General features: G+C 44.3%; 1 protein-coding gene across 1 annotated transcript in view; it reads right to left on the bottom strand.

Annotated features, from left to right (window-relative positions):
- The window catches only part of LOC120989071, a 50,896-nt gene extending 32,250 nt beyond the window's left edge, over positions 1-18,646 (bottom strand). Inside the window, exons 1-6 of the mRNA XM_040416943.1 lie at positions 18,560-18,646; positions 12,243-12,370; positions 12,093-12,120; positions 10,543-10,700; positions 4,574-4,723; positions 4,153-4,293 (exon numbers count right to left, since the gene is read on the bottom strand). Coding sequence (XP_040272877.1) covers positions 4,153-4,293; positions 4,574-4,723; positions 10,543-10,700; positions 12,093-12,120; positions 12,243-12,370; positions 18,560-18,578 — 624 coding nt within the window. The 5' untranslated portion in view covers positions 18,579-18,646. The remainder of the gene's footprint in view (positions 1-4,152; positions 4,294-4,573; positions 4,724-10,542; positions 10,701-12,092; positions 12,121-12,242; positions 12,371-18,559) is intronic.
- Between the last annotated feature and the right edge of the window lie 2,352 nt (positions 18,647-20,998).

Genomic DNA, 20,998 nt, shown 5'->3' with positions numbered 1-20,998 from the left:
CACCGAAGCGATTGGCAAGAGTCAACAGTATGCGTGCACTTATCCAACGGCGCAGAAGCTGAACGTGCTCCTGTCCAAGTTGCTGGTGCTGCAATCTCTCCCTTTCCAAGTGGTGGACTCTGCACCTTTCAGAGAACTGATGGCTTGTGCCGAGCCGAGGTGGAGAGTCCCAAGCCGTAATTTCTTTGCCAAAAAGGCAGTACCAGCCCTGCACATGTATGTAGAACAGAAGGTGGGCCAGTCCTTGAGCCTGTCGGTGTGTGACAAAGTGCACAACAGCGCCGACGTGTGGAGCTGTAATTACATTCAGGGACAATACATGTCCTTAAGGCCCACTGGGTGAATGTGGTTCCTGCACAGCCACACCAGCAACTTGGCCAAGTGACACCGCTTCCGCCTCCACTTTCTCATGCCGTTGGTCCTGCGACAATGTCCACCTCTGCCTGCACATCCTCCACAGGGTCCCTCCAGCACACCACATGTGCAGGGCAAGGCGGCATCACGCTGTTCTGCACCTCGTTAGCCTGGGCGAACGGAGTCACACAGGGGAGGAACTGCTCCGTGTCCTTCATCAAGAAATCGAATCCTGGCTTTCTCCGCAACAACTCTAAATCTGAACCATGGTGACCCTCAACACGAACAACATGGTGTCGGCGCTGCATCAAGGAGGGCTGAGCCATACGCCCTGCATGGCACACGTGTTCAATCTGGTTGCCAAGTGGTTCCTGAAGTCTTCCACCCATCTTCAAGACATCCTAAAAATGGCCAGGAAACTTTGCATGCACTTCAGCCACTCGTACACCACAAAGCACACCCTCTTTGAGCTGTAGCGGCAGAACTGAATCCCCCAACATAGGCTGATATGCGACATTTCCACACTTTTGAATTCCACCCTCCATATGTTGGACCGACTGTACGAACAGAGAAAGGCCATAAACGATTTCTTGATGATCCAAGCGGACAGGAGTACTCCCCTGTGTAACTTTGATGTCAGCCAGTGGCAGCTCATGAGTGACACCTGCCGATTGGTCAGGCCCTTTGAGAAGGGGACGTTATTTGTCAGTCGCCAGGACTACGGGATGAACAACGTCATTCCACTGCTTCATGTCCTGGAACAGATACTGGTAAATCTGGCTGGTCAGGGGACTGGAGATGTGGCGCCTAGATCTTATGTTCACGTGAGCCCTGTAGGGGCGGAACTAGAGAAGGAGGAGGAGGACTTTGGAGCACAAGCAATGTGTAGCAAAATGGGTGGTTTTTACACTCAGGTGACATGAGAGGAGGAACAGGAGCAGCCGGAGGAGCTACAGGGTGATGAGGAAGACGAGGCAGTGGACCCAGACACACCAAGATAGTATGCAATGGAGATGGAGGCAGGGAGTCCCTCCGAGTCACTTGCACAAATGGCCCGATGCCTGCTCACTTGCTTGCGTAGTGACAGCCGAATTGTCACCATTTGGCAGAGGGATGACTTCTGGCTCTCCACCTTTTTGGACCCTCACTACCTGTCCAAAATGGTGGCCTTTTTTTACACCCGCTGAGAGGGAGGACAAACAGACCTACAATAGATACATGCTATGTAGTCAGTTGTCCACTGCCTATCTGCGCCATCGTCCATCTTCTCGCAGGTCTGACCGCAGGGGCCCTCAGCGCTCATGTCCCTCTGCCTTGGCTGCTGTGGCAGGGGAGGGGGTAGGAGCAGTTCCAGCTCCATCAGCAGCAACTTGAGTCTAGAGTCGCTGATGAGCAGCTTTCTTCACCCGCCTAGTGAAGAAACCACTCATCAGCAGCAGCAGCTTGACCTGGAGCAGGACCTGAACCAGCTGGTGGTGGCATACTTGGACAGAACCCTGCCACCCTACATTGAAGATTTGCTAAACTACTGGGCAGCCAAACTGGATTTGTGGCTGCAACTGTCAGAGTTTGCTGTGAAAAAGCTGTCCTGCCCTGCCAGTAGTGTGGCATCAGAGTGGGTGTTTAGTGCGGCGGGGCCATAGGTACCCCAAGAAGAACTCACCTGACCACCCAAAATGTGAAGAGACTAACCTTTGTCAAGATAATTCAGGCATGATTCAGCCAGGATTTCCACCCACCAATGCCTGATGCATCAGACTAGATCATCCATGGTGCCCCACCAACACTTTGACTAAAGAGACAGTTTTATTCTGGCTACCTGCCTCAGCTACTATTCTGATGCTGTCACCCGCCTGATGCCACACATCTGATGCTAAGTGCTCCTTCTTTCAACCACCATCTTCCGCGGGTACTGGTATTGCCACCCACATCCATACTATGTCACCTTGCCACTCTGTGGCCTCTTGATGCTTCTGCCACCTCCACACTTTGTCACCTTGACACTCTGTTGTCCCCTCATGCTGCTGCCACCTCCACACTATGTCACCTTGCCACTCTTCTGATGCTGCCGCCACCTCCACACTGTCATTGTGCCACTCTGTGGCCTCTTGATGCTGCCGCCACCTCCAGACTCTGTCATTGGGCCACTCTGTGGTCTCCTAATGCTGCTGCCACCTCCACACTATGTCAACTTGCCACTCCGTGGCCTCCTGATGCTGCACCTTCACACTATTTCACCTTGCCACGCTGTGGTATCCTCATGCTGCTACCTCCACACTATGTCATTGTGCTACTCTGTGGCCTCCTGATGCTGCCGCCCCCTCCACACTGTCATTGTGCCACTATGTGGCCTCCTCATGCTGCTTCAACCTCACCACTATGTCACAGGGCCACTCTGTGACTTCTCATGCTGTTCCCACCCTCCCCACTTCATGACTGGGCCATTATTTTGCCTTTTGGCCTGGCTGACATCATCATTTATTTGACCCTTCTGATCTGTCAGAAGGAAGGAAAAATGAGACGCACAACAGTCTGTGTCTGTGTAGCAGCTGTAAGGCAGATATGGTCCCATCAGAATTGGCTTGTGATTTGGTAGCCAAAAGCAGGAATGGGTACAAAACATGCAAATATTCCATTCACGTGTCATCTCTGTTTTGGATCCACTCCTGTTTTTTTTAGCATTAGCAATACTGACCTAGTGAAAGCGGATGCTCCACAGACAGGATCTGTTTTTTGTGGGTTATTGTTCTGATGGATCAGAGGAAGGGCAAAATAATCAGTGACGTCAACACAAACTTACTGCTGACCCCCTCTCCACTCTGTCAGGGGGGCTCTATTTGTATAAGCGTTTAATAGAACAGGTTCTGTAGACATCGATGTGGAATCAGCTGACGACGGTGTAAAAGGACTGCGCTTCTTCTTGGCACTAACATCATCCTGTAAGGCTGAGTTAATACTTGAGTTATTTGGTCAGATTTGGCCCCGTAACTGCCCAAATAAGTGAAGTGTGCAGTGATTCTAAGAGCGATGCCTGTCATCTGCATGTCATACTGACTCACAGTATAATTTCACTTTTTAAAAGCAGACTCCCTATACATGTTACTGCAACTTTAACGCAATTCGACGCAAATAAATTCGGATCGAACCAAATTTTTCCAAAAAATTTGTCGAACGGGAAAATTGCATTTTTCTTATAAGGACTGTTTAACCTGCATAAAGTGTTAAGCCACAAACTACTGATTTAACAGAAACAGCAAGAGCCACTTTAAAGAAGTATAGCCCCACTACCTTTTATTAGTTGTTGCTGGAATCTGATGGACATTTTCCAGGAAAACAATTATCAGGGAGGTTTCCTCATACTTACAGACACAAACACGACTGGAGCTCCTATCTGTGGTAAATGTGTATGTTTGATGTTGAATGAGGCAAACATTCTCCCTGGACTTTGTGTGGCTATCATGGCCCATAAACAGGTAGGAACTAGTGTTAGGGACCACTCATAGAGGCGACCTTGACGTGGTGAGTGGCTTATTACGCTTTGGCCAAAATGTACACCAATGCCTCATTCAACATCCAGCATAGAGGCAGGGCAGAGTGCTGGTTGCAGAGTGCTATTGCATTTGTGTTTTTGTGTTTGCATGTGTATTTCGCCATAGCGATGTGCACCTGCATACAGGGTTGTGCTGACTGAATCCCCCAAATGTGTATATTTAGAAGGAATAATTTTTGACTATAGAGCTACAGCTGGAATAGCTCCATGTAGATCCTCACAGTTCTTTCCTAAGATCTACAACTCACCATGTACAGGAATGCAGCCAAGATAAGAGTTTTCAATGTAGCCTCCATGTTCATGGGAAACTGGAAGACGACTTTAGTAGATTTATTTTCTCCCTCTGTGGTTATTGTGGCCACAGGACAAGATCCATTTACACTGAGTATCTGTGGAAAAGTCAAGGATATTGACTCAACGTTTACAGTTGGACATTCAACTGAAATTAACAACATACATCCATACAAGGAAATCGAGTCTTCGCCTTAATGGATATTTTGTCTTCTTTGTTGTTGGAGAACCACATGGCATGCTCATAGATGCATGGTTTATGGATGGATCTTAGCAGATATTATACACCATGGAAGAGGCAACCATCAGAGAAAGAGAACCATAACCAATGACTGCAAAACAGAGCAATGTGCCATGCCTTCAGATTTTCCAGCTCACCTCTATAATGTTCTCAGAGTGGGATAAGGGCAGCTCAGCAGTGAAAGCAGGCTCTCCGAACTTCATCTGGATGGAGACACTGATTTTATGAGAAGAGTTTGAAATTTTGACGAAACCTATAGTGTACGCAGGAAAAACGATGATCTTCAGCTGGAGGACAAGAAGAAACTCAGTTAAAAATGTTCTATCTGCAAATATCCCTCTGCATGGATCCCCAGTGATCAGCTGTAATCTGTGATCAAACAGACCAGTAAGCGTTCAATTTTCCTGCAGCGCCGCCACAGGATGAACTAGGCATTACACAGTCTCCATCCAAGTCAATGAGTTGTCAGGCACATAGGATGAAAAGCAATGTAACTCGGTATAACATTACTGAGACTAAGAGTAAGATGCAAGAAAATGCAATAACTTAAAGTGGTAGTCCAGTCTAAGAGCCAACAACCCAATGGTCATAAACCTGTGCCCATTAAAAAATTGATAAGGAGTGAACGGAGACGTTACAAAATGGATTCATGTAGTGTACCCATTAGTTTCGCCATTTCCGTTTTTATTTTACCCCCAAGAGGAAAGCGCCAAACCATTTAAGTAAAGAATAATTATATGATGTGTAGCCGATCAGGTCCAAGTGATAGGATAGTCGGTAGATATAATCAGCAGGTAGGTTTTGTTATTGCAGAGTAACATGGGTTATAATAGTTGGGTTATAATAGTTGTAGTTCTTCTTACATCAAAGATAAGTTTCCCATAACCAATAATAAAAAGCATGAAAAATAGAAAAGAATAAATAGATGAATAAATATATAAATAAATAAAATCAGTAACTCACTTCACTGGGGTGTGGACCGTAGGATAAACTCAAGACACCTGTGGAGCCTGATACCCCCCTAGCCAGAATCGCCCGTAAAATGGTGGATATGGATGGCAGCACAATCCGTGGTGGCTTCAGATCAATTTCTTTATTTTGAGATTCTAACCAACGCGTTTCGGTGGTGACGCTCGATGTTTAACTTGCTCAAATCCGAGCGCTATGTGACATCACTGAACTAGGTTAGTGTCAAAAGCGTCCCAACGCGTTTCGGATAATCGTTATCCTTCGTCAGGGATGTAGACTGTTTCTCCTAGCATTCCTTATTTAGGGTTTGACTGATCAGGCATTTTTAAGACTGATCAGGATCCTGATCAGTCTTACTAATGACATCAGTTGGCATACGTTTTGCCGGATCCGGCAGGCAGTTTCGGCAACGGAAGTGCTTGCCGGATGACTCTGCCACAAGTGTGAAAGTAGCCTTATATATAAATTTGGGGAACTTAGGGATATAATCACCTATTATTTTATCCTCTTTCAAAATGTCCCAATGTTTTTTAATGATGTTCTTAAACATCTTAGTCTGACAGTTATACTGTGTAATAATGGGCGGTATTTCAAATTGTTCCCCATCATTCTTCCCTCCATTTTCATTGTCACATCTTTTGTTCTTAATTAATTCCTGTCTTTCTAATTCAGCTATTATTGTTTTTTGTTCTATCAACCTATCCCTACTAGAACCTTTTATTCAAATTTATGTTGTAGTTCCTCTGCTTGTTTCTCATAATCCTCCCTTTTTGTATAGTTTCTCTTTATTCGCATGAATTGGCTCTTAGGTATATTTTCCAGCCACCGGGGGAAGATGACAACTATCTCGTGAAATAAAACTATTCACATCTGTGGGTTTGTTATTAGTGATGAGCAGCAGAGGCTATATTCGAATTTGCAATATTTAGTGAATTTTTGGCTAAATATTCGCCATAAATTAGCAAATTCGAGAATTCGTGATCGCCAGTCATTATTTACTTGATTGCGAAAATCTGCAATGTAATATATTCGCGATAAAAATTCGCGATCAACACTAAGGGGTAGGCAACTTTACTATTGGTTGCTAGGGATGTTGCTAAGTGCCGATATTCGCGATAAATTCACAATTAGAATATTCGGGATCAACACTATTCGTGAATACGAATATATAGCACTATATTCTAAATATTCGCAAATTCTCGAAGTGGCGATATTCGCAATTAAAAATCGAATATTTACGCTCAACACTATCTGTTATATGTCCTTGTACATATTTTATTCTTCTCTATATAAATAGTTAAGTCTAAAAAATGTATCTCCCTGTTACTAAAAAACACAAGTAAAAAATACAGATGGCTCATATGCGTATGATATAAGAGATTATATCACATGTAGTAGTCTAGGTGTTATTACATGGACAAGTTAATGAATAAATAGGATATACATAGGACGTATAAAAAGGTCCCTAAATAAGAGAGTAGTGATGAGCGGGAGGTGCCATATTCGATTTTGCGTTATTTCGTGAATATTCAAATAAATATTCGTATTATTTTCGTCGAAATCGAATATTCGTAATTATTTTATTTTTCGCAAATAATATGCGATTAAACTAATCGTACGATTTTTTTTTATTTTTTTTTCCTGTATAAGGCAATGTTCCTATGACTATGGCTAGGCCAATATGTGTATTTTACAAAATTTCTTAATATTGCTCTAACTTCGTCTTTTAGAATATTACGAATATTCTAAAAGACGAAGTTAGAGCAATATTAAGAAATTTCGTAAAATACACATATTAGCCTAGCCATAGTCATAGGAACGTTGCCTTATACAGGAAAAAAATAAAAATAAAAATCGTACGATTAAATTAATCGTACGATTTTTGATTTAATTTTTTTAATACGAATATTCGATTTCGCGAATATTTGGAACTATATTCTAAATATTCGCGAAATCTCAAAATTGCGATATCCGAGAAAAAAATTCTAAATTTGAATATTCGCGCTCAACACTATAAGAGAGTGGGGGAAGATATTTATAATATTCACAGAATATACGATGGCCACCCCTTATCCTGACATTATAAGGAGAAACCTGGCGGGTTAAGTGAGGGAACTCAATTTAGTGGAATAGAAATAGTTAAGGGAGATAAAAGAGCAGGAGATTTTATTTAAAAAATGTCTAAAGTGGAGACACGTTGGATTTTTAATATGAATACATTAGCATCAATAGGGTTAAATTCAGAGATTGAATTATTTGCATTTGAATTTGCATAGCACCTAGAGGCTCATTTGCATACCAATACAAGTATGTTTTTTAGGGTAACCGCTGCACAGAAAGGGATTACAATAGCATGGTTAGGTAGAGCAGACACTAGCAGATCGCTAGTGTCCGACAGCTAATTAGGTCAAAATGTGGTGGAAGAAACCCTTTAAGAAAACTAATTTCAAAACAGACATAAACAAACACAGCCACACTGTCTCTTTAAATGGTGATATTTTCCCGCCCAAATTAGAATGTCAGGGCGGAAATGAGGTCTTGCGTTCCCCCCGAAAACGCGTTGGTCAGAATCTCTAAATAAAGAAATTGATCTGAAGCCACCACGGATTGTGCTGCCATCAATATCTACCATCTTACGGGCGATTCTGGCTAGGGGGGTATCAGGCTCGGCAGGTGTCTCGAGTTTATCCTACGGGCCACCCCCCAGTGAAGTGAGTTACTGATTTTATTTCTTTATATATTTATTCATCTATTTATTTTCTATTTTTTATGCTTTTTATTATCGGTTATGGGAAACTTATCTTTGACGTAAGAAGAGCTACAACTATTATAACCCATGTTACTCTGCAATAACAAAACCTACCTGCTGATTATATCTACCGACTATCCTATCACTTGGACCTGATCGGCTACACATCATATAATTATTCTTTACTTAAAGGGTTTGGCGCTTTCCTCTTGGGGGTAAAACAAAAGCGGAAATGGCGAAACTAATGGGTACAGTACATGAATCCATTTTATAACGTCTCTGATCACTCCTTATCAATTGTGCTCACACGTAGTCTGACATCTACGTTGCCACCCCTATAGCTGCCTTCCCATATATCCAAAATCTTCGCTTTCCACCCATTTTTCTAACACTTTTTCTAACTGATCATGAATACCTTTCCATTCCACTGGCCCCTCCAGTTTCTCTTATCTTTCGGAAAAATTATCCCTTAAGATTTGATTAACCCTCCCTTTATTAACCCCCTTTTTACACATCCCCATTAAAAAAAACACACACACAGTTCCTGAGACACTGCCTCTTTTCCAACCTCTTCCGGTTCCCTACCGTGGTTTGGTCCTGTGACCACTGCAGCCAATCACATTCCTCAGTGGTCAATGGGAACAAGACTTAATGGAGCACAGGATAGAAATCAGGACCGCTGGTTTTGCCAGCTCCTAGACCAGACAACTCCATTAAAGGGAGTCTGTCGGTAGTTTTTTCTTACAAAGATAGGAGCTGGAGGCAGGAGGTAACAGGAAGTGCTGAGAGAAATCAGACCCCGTAGGCAACACTCATGCAAGTGCATTGGAGGCAGGCCCATAGGCTGCAGTGCTTCCTGGTAAATTTATAAGCAGCTCAACATCCCGTCCACTCTGCTGTGAATGGCGGCTATAATAGTTTCCCAGGTGGACACTACAGTTGTCTCTCATAGCAGAGAGAAGGGGCTGTGAGACACCGAAGCCAGCGGGCCGACCCCAGTGAACTTCTGTTGCGCTTGCAGGAGCAACACCCATGGGTGTGTAGCATCCTGTCCTTGGCCCTTCGCTATGTCTGTCAGCAATTTAGCATACACAAAACTGCTGACAGACAAAACTGCTGACAGACACTCTAAGTTTTTTTTTTGTGCATTACATTTACATACTCTTAATGTGTAAGTGTCCACCCCTGGTGTTAGGTATAGTTAAGAATGTGACCCTCATCGTCTGTAGACGTCATTGCTATTTTAATGGCTTTATTACGGCCTCATATATGACGTGGATTATTGTAAAACAGTCAAAAATAACAAAGAATTCAGAATAAAGTCTATGCTGGAGTACAATGACAGTAACATGGCTGATAAGGTTCAGAACCCAGATGAACAGTTTCTTTTTTACCTGTATTGAAGTAATAGTGACTGACTGTGATAAAGGTGGTCAAAGCATATTAAAGATTAAAAGAAACATTATTAATCACAACCTTCTCCACCTCCACAATATCCATTAAAATCCACCACTGCCAAAGTCCCAAACTCCACCTCCACAGTCCCTTCCACCAGTTTAAAAGTTCCTTCCTCTACCTCTAGAGTCCCATCTCCATCTTCACAATCCCTTCCTCCACCTCCCCAGTCCCCTCCTCAACCTCCAATCCCCTCCTGCACCTCCACAGTGTCCACTAAAATCTTCAATGTCACAGTCCCCTCTACCACCGTCCTCACCTCCATGCCACATTCTCCCCTTCCACCTCTACACTCCACTCCACCACCACAGTACATCCTCCACCCCTAAAGTCTCCTCTCACTTCCACAGTCTACACTAAAATCTCCATTGCTAAAGTCTCATCCTCCACCTCCACAGTCCTCCCTTCCCCCTTCACAGTCCCATCCTCCACGTCCACAGTCTTGTCTCCCCTTCCACCTCCACAGTCCTACCCTGCACTTCCACAGCCCCCTCCTCCAATTCCTCAGTTCCCTCCTCCACAGTCTCCACTAGTATCTGCTGTCTACTAAGTGTTAAAAGCACCAGCACAAGGAAAACCTAGCATTACACAGTGCCCAACCGAGGCAATGCATTCAGGACAGTGAAAGTTCTCCAACCAGGAGAAGATCTATGTGTCAACAGGGCACAATTTAATTTTTTCTTGTTGGAGACCTCAGTCCTCCAGTCAACAACCCCCAATCCCATCATCTAGTTACTCAGAATTTCCAGATACAGGGTATGGAAGTCAGTTTTTTTTTTAATCAGAAAATCCCTGGATGACACTATCATTCAAGATTAATATATTGTTACAGGTCAGCTCTTAAAAATCTATATTCTTGTATTCCTGCTTTAAAAGGGGAATATCTGTGACTATCTATTATAGGTGGTGTATTAGGGCTAGTCAGGAGCTTACGTGAGTTTCTCCTCCACAGCAACCTCCCCCTGATTCCGCAGACAGTGACACCACGTCCCTCTTGTAAGTATCCTGGAACCTTATATTGAAGGATGGTCCACAGCACTCTGACTCCCGACGTATGGTGAAAAGAGTCTGCTCAGATCTGGTGAAGAAAGCTAAAGAATAATCTCAGTAAGTCAAGAGAATGTGAAGAAGAATGTCTCAGATAACATCCACAAAGCTGGATGTACAGTACAGACCAAAAGTTTGGACACACCTTCTCATTCAAAGAGTTTTCTTTTTTTTCATGACTATGAAAATTGTAGATTCACACTGAAGGCATCAAAACTATGAATTAACACATGTGGAATTATATACATAACAAACAAGTGTGAAACAACTGAAAATATGTCATATTCTGGGTTCTTCAAAGTAGCCACCTTTTGCTTTGATTACGGCTTTGCACACTCTTGGCATTCTCTTGATGAGCTTCAAGAGGTAGTCCCCTGAAATGGTTTTCACTTCACAGGTGTGCCCTGTCAGGTTTAATAAGTGGGATTTCTTGCCTTATAAAAGGGGTTGGGACCATCAGTGGCGTTGAGGAGAAGTCAGGTGGATACACAGCTGATAGTCCTACTGAATAGACTGTTAGAATTTGTATTATGGCAAGAAAAAAGCAGCTAAGTAAAGAAAAACGAGTGGCCATCATTACTTTAAGAAATTAAGGTCAGTCAGTCAGCCGAAAAATTGGGAAAACTTTGAAAGTAAGGGCTATTTGACCATGAAGGAGAGTGATGGGGTGCTGCGCCAGATGACCTGGCCTCCACAGTCACCGGACCTGAACCCAATCGAGATGGTTTGAGGTGAGCTGGACCGCAGAGTGAAGGAAAAAGGGCCAACAAGTGCTAAGCATCTCTGGGAACTCCTTCAAGACTGTTGGAAGACCATTTCAGGGGACTACCTCTTGAAGCTCATCAAGAGAATGCCAAGAGTGTGCAAAGCAGTAATCAAAGCAAAAGGTGGCTACTTTGAAGAACCTAGAATATGACATATTTTCAGTTGTTTCACACTTGTTTGTTATGTATATAATTCCACATGTGTTAATTCATAGTTTTGATGCCTTCATAGTCATGAAAATAAAGAAAACTCTTTGAATGAGAAGGTGTGTCCAAACTTTTGGTCTGTACTGTATATCTGTATGTAGTAATCTCATGAGCTCCCGCTAGTGGTGGCTGTATATATCTGTATAGTGTAAGCTCCTGAGCTCCTACTTGTGTTGGCTGAATATATCTGTATGCAGTAAGCTCCTGAGGTCCCTCTAGTGGTGGCTCTATATATTTGTATGCTGTAAGCTCCTGGGCTCCCTCTTTTGGTGGCTGTATTATCTGTATACAGTATGCTGCTTAGCTTTCCCTAGTGGTGACTTTTAAACCAGAAACATAATTTTATTATTTAACGCCATATCCATAAATCGAGCTCGCAATCCTATATGGAATTATCTGATGTGAAGAGGTGGAGATTCAATTTAAATAGCAGCATTATTAGAATTCCTGATTGTACTTTCTCACCTTTTTTCTGGAGGATAACTTCTTCTACCTATAGATAAAGATAAACAGTGTAATGAGATAGATGAATAAATGACCCCCAACACATACACACCCGACCAGTACATGGATGTAAAATAAACTCCACTTTGTCCACCCAATAAGTTGTCTTACCTCTAATAGACGCTCCAGTCCTGGGGGCACCAATGCCGTGGGGTTATAGAGCTGGTTCTGGTGGGGCAGTGCGGTCGTGCTTTGCCATTGTGGTTGGGTTTGGACAGGTTCATACTTCCCAAGATTCCCTGTATATATAGTAACATATATAGTTTGTAAGGCTGAAAAAAAAGACATCTGTCCATCCAATTCAGCCTGTTATCCTGCAAACGTGATCCAGAGGAATGCAAAAAGTGTGAGGTAGAAGAAGCCAATTTTCCTAATTTTAGGGGAAATATTCCTTCCCGACTCCAATCAGGCAATCAGAATAACTCCCTGGATCAACGACCCCTCTCTAGTAGCTATATCCTGTAATATTATTACACTCCAGAAATACATCCAGGCCCCTCTTGAATTCCTTTATTGTACATCACCACCTCCTCAGGCAGAGAGCTCCATAGTCTCACTGCTCTTACCGTAAAGAATCCTCTTCTATGTTTGTGTACAAACCTTCTTTCCTCCAGACGCAGAGGATGTCCCCTCGTCACAGTCTCAGTCCTGGGGATAAATAGATGATGGGAGAGATCTCTGTACTGACCCCTGATATAGTTATACATAGTAATTAGATCTCCCCTCAGTTGTCTTTTTTCTAAAGTGAATAACCCTAATGTTGATAATCTTTCAGGGTACTGTAGTTGCCCCATTCCAGTTATTACTTTAGTTGCCCTCATCTGTACCCTCTCCAGCTCTGCTATTTCTGCCTTGTTCACAGGAGCCCAGAACTGTACACAGCACTCCATGTGTGGTCTGACTAGTGACATATAAAGCAGTCGATGCATAAATACCTTTTGTATAACATAACATAGTAACATATATAGCGGTACAGTCATAAATACCTCAAATACACATGTACATCAGCTGCAGTATACAAGTTATAGAGTGCTTGACTCTCAGGAAGCTTTGTTCAAAGTACAGAGTGAGCCCCAAAGAAAAAACCCAAATACGTGTTACCCCTGCCTATGTCTTGTGTCAGACTGACTTGTGGCATCCTGCTCATTGGATTGCTGAAAATTTGAAAGAGGTATCCACTAGAGATGATAACATTTTTAATAAATTAGACTTATTATGAATTTCACCAAAAAAATTGTCTTCCAAACAAGTTTGAAGTTTTGGCAATTCACGTCAAATTGCACAAAAATTTAGCCCATTGCCGTTTCACTGTTAAAATTGGTGGGAAAAACGTCAGGAAGGAAGAAGATTGAGGATCACACAATTTATTTTTTCTCATTTTTAAAGGTCTGCGCATGCGCAGATCGGGAAACCGGATCCGGCATTAAGTACTGGATCCGGCATTAATACATGTCAATAGAAAATAAATGCCGGATCCGGCATTCCGGCAGGTGTTCAGGATTTTTGGCCGGAGAGAAAACTGCAGCATGCTGCGGTATTTTCTCCGGCCAAAAAACGTAAGAGGGACTGAACTGATGCATCCTGAATGGATCGCTCTCCATTCAGAATGCATTTTTTCTGGTATTGAGCCCCTAGGACGGAACTCAATACCGGAAAAGAAAAACGCTAGTTTGAATGCTGGACATAGAGGCAGAAGCCTTAAGCCTCTGAAGCCAAGGAGGAAGTTCCCTGGATAAAGTTATAGACATACCAGATAACAAAGGTAAGTTGCAGCATACAGCAGAAAGGAAAGTAAGGCTCTATTCACACGTCCGTGATGTGTTGCGGACCCGCAAATTGCGGGTCCGCAACACACCAGCCCGTCACCCCCATTGAAATGCCTATTCTTGTCCGCAAGCTGCGGACAAGAATAGGACATGCTCTATCTTTTTGCGGAGCTGCGTACCCAAAATCGGGGGCGCGCTCCGCAATTGCGGCTGCAGACAGCACACTGTGTGCTGTCCGCATCCATTCCGTCCCCATAGAGAATGAATGGGTCCGCACACTTTCCGCAAAATTGCGGAAAGGATGCGGACCCATTTTGCGGACGTGTGAATGGAGCCTAAAAGATTCCTATTTAATCCTGTCAGCACAGCAGAGCCAGAGAGCGACAGACGTAGCAGAGCCGAGTGTGTTTGCCTGCCAGAATTAATGCCAAAGCCTGATGGTGACCAAGACAAAGCTGGAAGATTGTTTCCTGATGAACGTTCATGCAAGTAAAGCTGTTGCTAAACGTTATACCAAGTCTGGACTCCATTTCTTTCTCCATCCCTTCCACCAGCTACCCCTTGATTTGCTTTACACAACCGCGCCTGGGATTCTAGCGTATCCAGGTAGGAGCACCGTGACAAGTGCAACACCGTTTAGGGACATTAGGCTACCCTACACCACTCTGGCATTCCTATCCTGGGTACCATCCATATCACTAAAAGGGGCCCTGTGCCCTTGTTGCTTCAATGCAACTGGCGTCACGACAAACACTTTTCTCATCTTAAAGGGATCCCATGGACGTTGACCCCCGTGCCCTGCACATGTTTTGTTTTGAGTTCAGGCAGTGGCATCTCATCAGAGACGCAAGTCGTGTACTTAGGCCCTTCAAAGATGCCACCAGATTTGTCAGTAAAGACAACTGCAGCATCAACAATGTCATCCCCTGATATTTATCTCAGAGCCGATGCTCACACTGATTCAACAAAGGATGGGAGCTACCACATTGTACTGTTCAACCTGTATCTGTTGGGAACCCACACAAAGTCCTTTAGAGGAGCAAGTGGAGGATGAGGAGCTACCAATGGATGAGGAGGAGTCGGTGGTAGAGGAGGGGCAGAAATCTGATGATGATCACACCGGCCATGACACCCAATCGTCACAAAGGGTGGGAAGAGCCAGAAAGAACTAGGTCTTTGGGTGCACTGGCAGGGGTGTAGCTATAGGGGGTGCAGAGGTAGCAGTCGCTACCGGGCCCAGGAGTCTGAGGGGCCCAAAGACCCTTGTGCCACATTAGAAGACACCGGTATTATATCAATAATTTGGCATGGAGGGGGGTGCCGTTTCAGGCAGTACGAAGGCTACGAGCTTCCCTGCTCCTGGCCACAAAGCACTGAGGTAAGGGGGGCCCAAGCTACACACTTTCACCAGGGCCCATGAGCCTTTAGCTACGCCCCTGTGCACTGGCGAATATGGCAAGCTGAATGCTTGCTTTTCTACACACTGACAGACATATTGTTAGTGTCAAGCAATCCGATTACTCGGTAGCCATGCATCTAGACCCTCACCATCAAAGCAAAATCAATTCATCGAGCAGCCGCCTGCAGACCTGCAGATCTGACCAGGAGGCCCTTCTCTTCCACCCTACAAGTAGCAGAAGCCAAAATTCACAACGAAAATTTTTGGAGAACTACAAGATACAAATAAAATTCCTAAGACACCTTGGAGTGTGATATACCAATTTTCAGGCCAATTTCTGTAGTTTTAATTTGTGTAGAATCGATTTGGCAACAAATCATATTTTTTGAAAAATTCTACGGATCAGAAACACTAAATGAATTTCAATAAGTTCACTTATCTCTAGTAGCCAGTATTCAGGCAGGGATCATGTGCCTCAGGATCTGGGTGCCAGGGGGACAGCACGAACCAGAGCTAGGACAGAGAGCTGAATCTTCACCCCAACTGCAGGAAAGCCGTCCATGTGCCTCGTACACTGACCTTCGCCCCCTCCTCTAATCCGTAATTTATTGTCATTGTAAAATGGATGGATTGCATGCACTGGATCTGACTGATGGAGAATGATACGTTTTCCAATAGTGAAATGGCTGACGCCAGAGAGGTCACTGTGGATTGTGTAACCGTATACAATACCATTCCTGTGTATATGACAGGGCCGTAGCTATAGGGGAAGCAAGGGAGGCAGCTGCTCTGGGGCCCTAAGTCAGAAGTGACCCATCCAGGAGAAGGACTAAAAGATTTTATTGTCAGGACCCCCTCGACAGTATTACACAATGACATTGTATACAGAGATACTGCCGGGCCTCGTCTGAGGGTTGCGAAGAAGTTGTTGGGGGAAGGGCGCCCTTTCAAAAATTTCCTGTGAAGTTTGGTCATTTCTAGTTACGCCACTGGTATATGACTGGGAGTGCCGTGGATTATAACCTGCGTGATATGTGCCAGCAGTTATTGTCTCCGGTTATCATGTACTTTATGCATAAAGCCATGTGAATAGCCTCATAGACTTTAACTGGTTCTGAAAACGGGCCCTGACACATAGAGAGACACCCACAAGGCAGCAGCACCTGTAATACACACATATCGATCCCTAGAGTCTAAGGATTGATCTGCACCTGTCTTACAGAACATAACACCATACACAGGCAACCATAGTATAAAGGTAAGTCACATAGGGTTATTCAAGGGAAAGTTAGAATCCCAAGGTACCCAGTGAATTGAATGTTCTCTGCCCAGAACACTAAGATATTTTTTTTTTCTACAGGCCCATTGAAGTGCCAGAGGAATCCCTGCTCCCTATACGGAGTCAGTGCTGTGAGGATGGAATCAGCAAGCAATGTCAGTATGCTTGGGGAAACCCTTGTGTCTTTAAGATTTATTCAGTCTCAATTGTTGAATTGTCTCAGCCAAGTCTTGAACCTATGAGATTCTGTATTGAAGGCAAAGATGCTAACCATTGAGCCACAAAGTCCATTACTAGTAATAGGAAGAATTTCTCTGACTAAAAACAATGTACTGGTATCTACAAACATCTCCTTATACAGTATATACCAGTGCATTGCATGGGTGTTTTTTTTTTTTTTTTTATAATTACAATAAACAGATTTGTCCATAATATAAGAAGAACATCTAAAAACATGGAAGCGCCATCTCCATCAAATGAAATGAACGTCACCTGATAGAACACACTATAAAATGAACGCCACCTGATGGACCTCACTAACTATAAGATGAATGTCTCCTGAGGAACCTCACAGACTATAAGATTAACGTCTCCTGATGGACCTCACTGACTATAAGATGAATGCCTTCTGAGGGACCTCACTGACTATAAGATGAATGTCTCCTGAAGTACCTCACTGACTATAAGATGAATGCCTCCTGATGGACCTTAATGACTATAAGATGAACGCCTCCTGATGGACCTCACTGACTATAAGATGAACGCCTCCTGATGGACCTCACTGACTATCAAATGAACGCCTCCAGATGGACCTCACTGACTATAAGATGAATGCCTCCTGAGGGACCTCACTGACTATAAGATGAATGCCTCCTGAGGGACCTCACTGACTATAAGATGAATGCCTCCTGAGGGACCTCACTGACTATCAAATGAACGCCTCCTGAGGGACCTCACTGACTATAAGATGAATGCCTCCTGATGTTGCTAACTGACTATAAACCTGAAAAGACCTAATTCCTGTATAGGTGGAGGGAGGTGGGGAGATGTAATAGTGATCTGTGCAGACGTTACCTAGTGCATCGGGGTGATCCGCTGTAGCGGAGTGGTGATACTATTCTACGGAGCGAGACAAAGACATCACGGCAGCAGCCGAATACAGTAGGTAACTCAGCAACCACTTAGCAGATGGGGGGCTTGGTGGACTAATCTTGGAGGAAGGTTGGCAGGTTCACTGTGTACGCCATCTCTTAAAGGGAACCTGTCAGCTCCCAAACTAGAGTAAGAGGTGTTTAGGGTAAGTGATGCTGAATCCGATTTTGCAAGTTTTATCTTCATACTGACTTCCATTTCGACGCTGTGCTCCTACAAACCAGCAGTAAAATGTATTGAGAGGACTCTTCTTTGAGTCCTCTCCATTATGTGAGTGAGCACCGGAGTCCTCTCAGTGCATTTTACTGCTGGTTTGTCGGAGCACAGAGTCAGACTGCAAGTGAGTATGAAGATAAAAATGACATAACCGGACGCAACGTCACTTACACTATACGATGCTTACTCTAGTTTGGAGGGTGTTTCAGAGCTGACAGATTCCCTTTAAGCAGTGCAGGCTGGGATCATCACTGGCCTAATTGGAATTAGTTCTGGCAAAGGAGAGTTTTACAGCAGATAGGTCAGCCTAGAGAAAACCAAAAAGGAGTGACCACCGTGCTGAGCTCAGAACTGGGGTCATGACATTTGCCAGTTCGGAAGTGATTGAGGAGGAGCTGCATCGTAGGAATGACCTCCTAGAAGCCGCCTTGTGTGTATCTGCAGCTACTATGAGTTTGACCCTGTGAATTACTTGTCCTCAGTCTGGACTATATCCAGGATAGTAACCACCCTTCCCCCCTTTATGATAAGTATTAGTTTAGCATTCTCCAGCTACGGTTATGGCTAAGGTATGTAGCAGGTGACTTGATATGTGGGGGGAGATATAGCTACATACCTGCTGCATGTGGATCCATGTGGAGCTCCTGGATGTGAGTCTATGTGTGGAGGAGCAGAGCCGCTGAGATCACGTTGTACTCTTCTGGCACCACTCCCAGGAGAGCAAATTCTCTGTTAGTTTCCTGTCCAACGAGAAAGTGTGAACTGTCTGATGAGGGCTGATTTCTACATCACGGAGGAAGGGTCGGCTTAATTAACCCCTTAACAACCAGAGGCCTGAACAAAACTTTTTTTCATGTTTTCATCCTTACGTTGTGTGAGGAATTGATTATTTGCAGGATGAGATGTATAATTAATCGTATCATAACGTAAACATAAATTTTATTAACTGTTTATTGGGGGAATTTAAAAGGGAAAAAAAAAAGAAATTCTGTCTTTCATTTTTGGGCTTTAATCTTTGTGCTGTTATAAGGAATACGCTATCTTTATTCTGCGGGTCGGTACAATCAGGACAATGCCTAATACCTTATACGGTATGTGGAGGTTTTATTTTATGTTCTACTACATACAGGGATGGACTGGGACAATAAAGTGGCCCTGGACTTCAGCCAGACCGGCCCACTTTATTTTTCCCAAACACACTCAAAAAAAAACATGTGAATGGCGCTGTTATGGAGGGGATCTGTGGATGGCACTGTTATGGGGGGATCTGTGGATGGCACTGTTATAGAGGGGGATCTGTGGATGACACATACCGTATATAGCATCTTATGCTATGTGTCATCCACAGATACCCCTCCATAACAGTGCCATTCACAGATACCCTCCATAACAGTGCCATCCACAGATCCCCCCCATAACAGTCATCCACAGATCCCCCCATAATAGTGTCATCCACAGATCCCCCCATAACAGTGTCATCCACAGATCCCCTCCATAACAGTGTCATCCACAGATCCCCCATAACAGTGTCATCCACAGATCCCCCCATAACAGTGTCATCCACAGATCCCCCCCATAACAGTGTCATCCACAGATCCCCCCCCATAATAGTGTCATCCACAGATCCCCCCCATAATAGTGTCATCCACAGAACACTGTTATGGAGGGGGATCTGTGGATGACATTGTCATGGGGTGGATCTGTGGATGACACATATAGCATAAGATGTTATATACGGTATGTATCATCCACAGATTCCCCATAACGGTGCCATCCACAGATCCCCCTCCATAACGGTGCCATCCACAGATCCCCTTCCATAACGGTGCCATCCACAGATCCCCCTCCATAACAGTGTCATCCACAGATCCCCCTCCATAAGTGTCATCCACAGATCCCCCTCCATAACAGTGTCATCCACAGATCCCCCTCCATAATGGTGCCATCCACAGATCCCCCCCATAAGTGTCATCCACAGACCCCCCCCCCCATAAGTGTCATCCACATGACAGACCCCCCCCCATAACAGTGCCATCCACGGATCCCCCTCCCTATAACAGTGCCGTCATCCATAGATCCCCCTCCCCGCCACTCACAGTAGTATACATTAATAAATCGGTATCCTGCAGGCTGCAGACAGTAACTTTAATTTTAACACAGCGCTCATCTCTTTACTACCTTACATTCAGCTCCCTCCAGCCTCCAGTAACAAGTGCGGGCGGCAGCGCTCACTCACTGACGTCACGCGCCTGCGCCGCCTAGTGGGAGGAGCAGGCGTGTGACGTCAGTGAGTGAGCGCCGCCCCCACACTGCCTGCCGGCTTTACCCCCCTGATGGCGGCCCTGGCCGGCCCATAATTCGATCGGCCCACCAGGATTCTCCCGGTACTCCCGATGGCCAGTCCATCGCTGACTACATACAATAAAAGCAAAATTTAATAATTAGTTTTTTTTTATGATGCCATAATCTTAGGAAGTGGATTGCTCAAGGCTCTAGATACAAGCAACAGCACAATGTCCCATTTCCTCCATCCTCATTCTTTGTGGACTTTGTGCACCAACAAGCAAAGATTAGTAATGAACACATGGGGAGACATGGCATCCAGGATTGTAAACACACTCCGCAGTAGTGACACTGAAGACTGCTAAAGGATTTCAGCGGTGCTCAGTCTCGCCAGAACAAATGAACATATCCAATTATTGTGCAAAGAAGATAGCTGAATTATCAGAGCTAATGCTATGGGTCCACTAGGTCTTAATGACCGTAAGTGTTTTTCTATAGGCTTTGTTGTATTGCCGCATCACTTTTAGCAAGTATTTTACCATTTTGTTTTGTATTTTATACGATTGTCAGCGCTAGTTGGGCGCATGTCTGTGCAGGTGGCGCTGATGTATATATATGGCGCACTGACGTCATTACGCTAAGAGGCCTGAGGAAGCGTGACTCCACGCGAAACGGCCATCGTCTTTGTGATGCTTGTGTAGCGTCCTGTATCCCTGCTGCCAGTTTTTCTTGGATTCGCATTTTTACGGGTGAATAAAGCAACATTTGGACT

Source organism: Bufo bufo, chromosome 1 (assembly GCF_905171765.1).
Source record: "Bufo bufo chromosome 1, aBufBuf1.1, whole genome shotgun sequence".
NCBI classification, from domain to species: domain Eukaryota; kingdom Metazoa; phylum Chordata; class Amphibia; order Anura; family Bufonidae; genus Bufo; species Bufo bufo.
The sequence above is the reverse complement of the archived record's forward strand: the minus strand, read 5'-3'. Positions and strand labels throughout refer to the sequence as shown.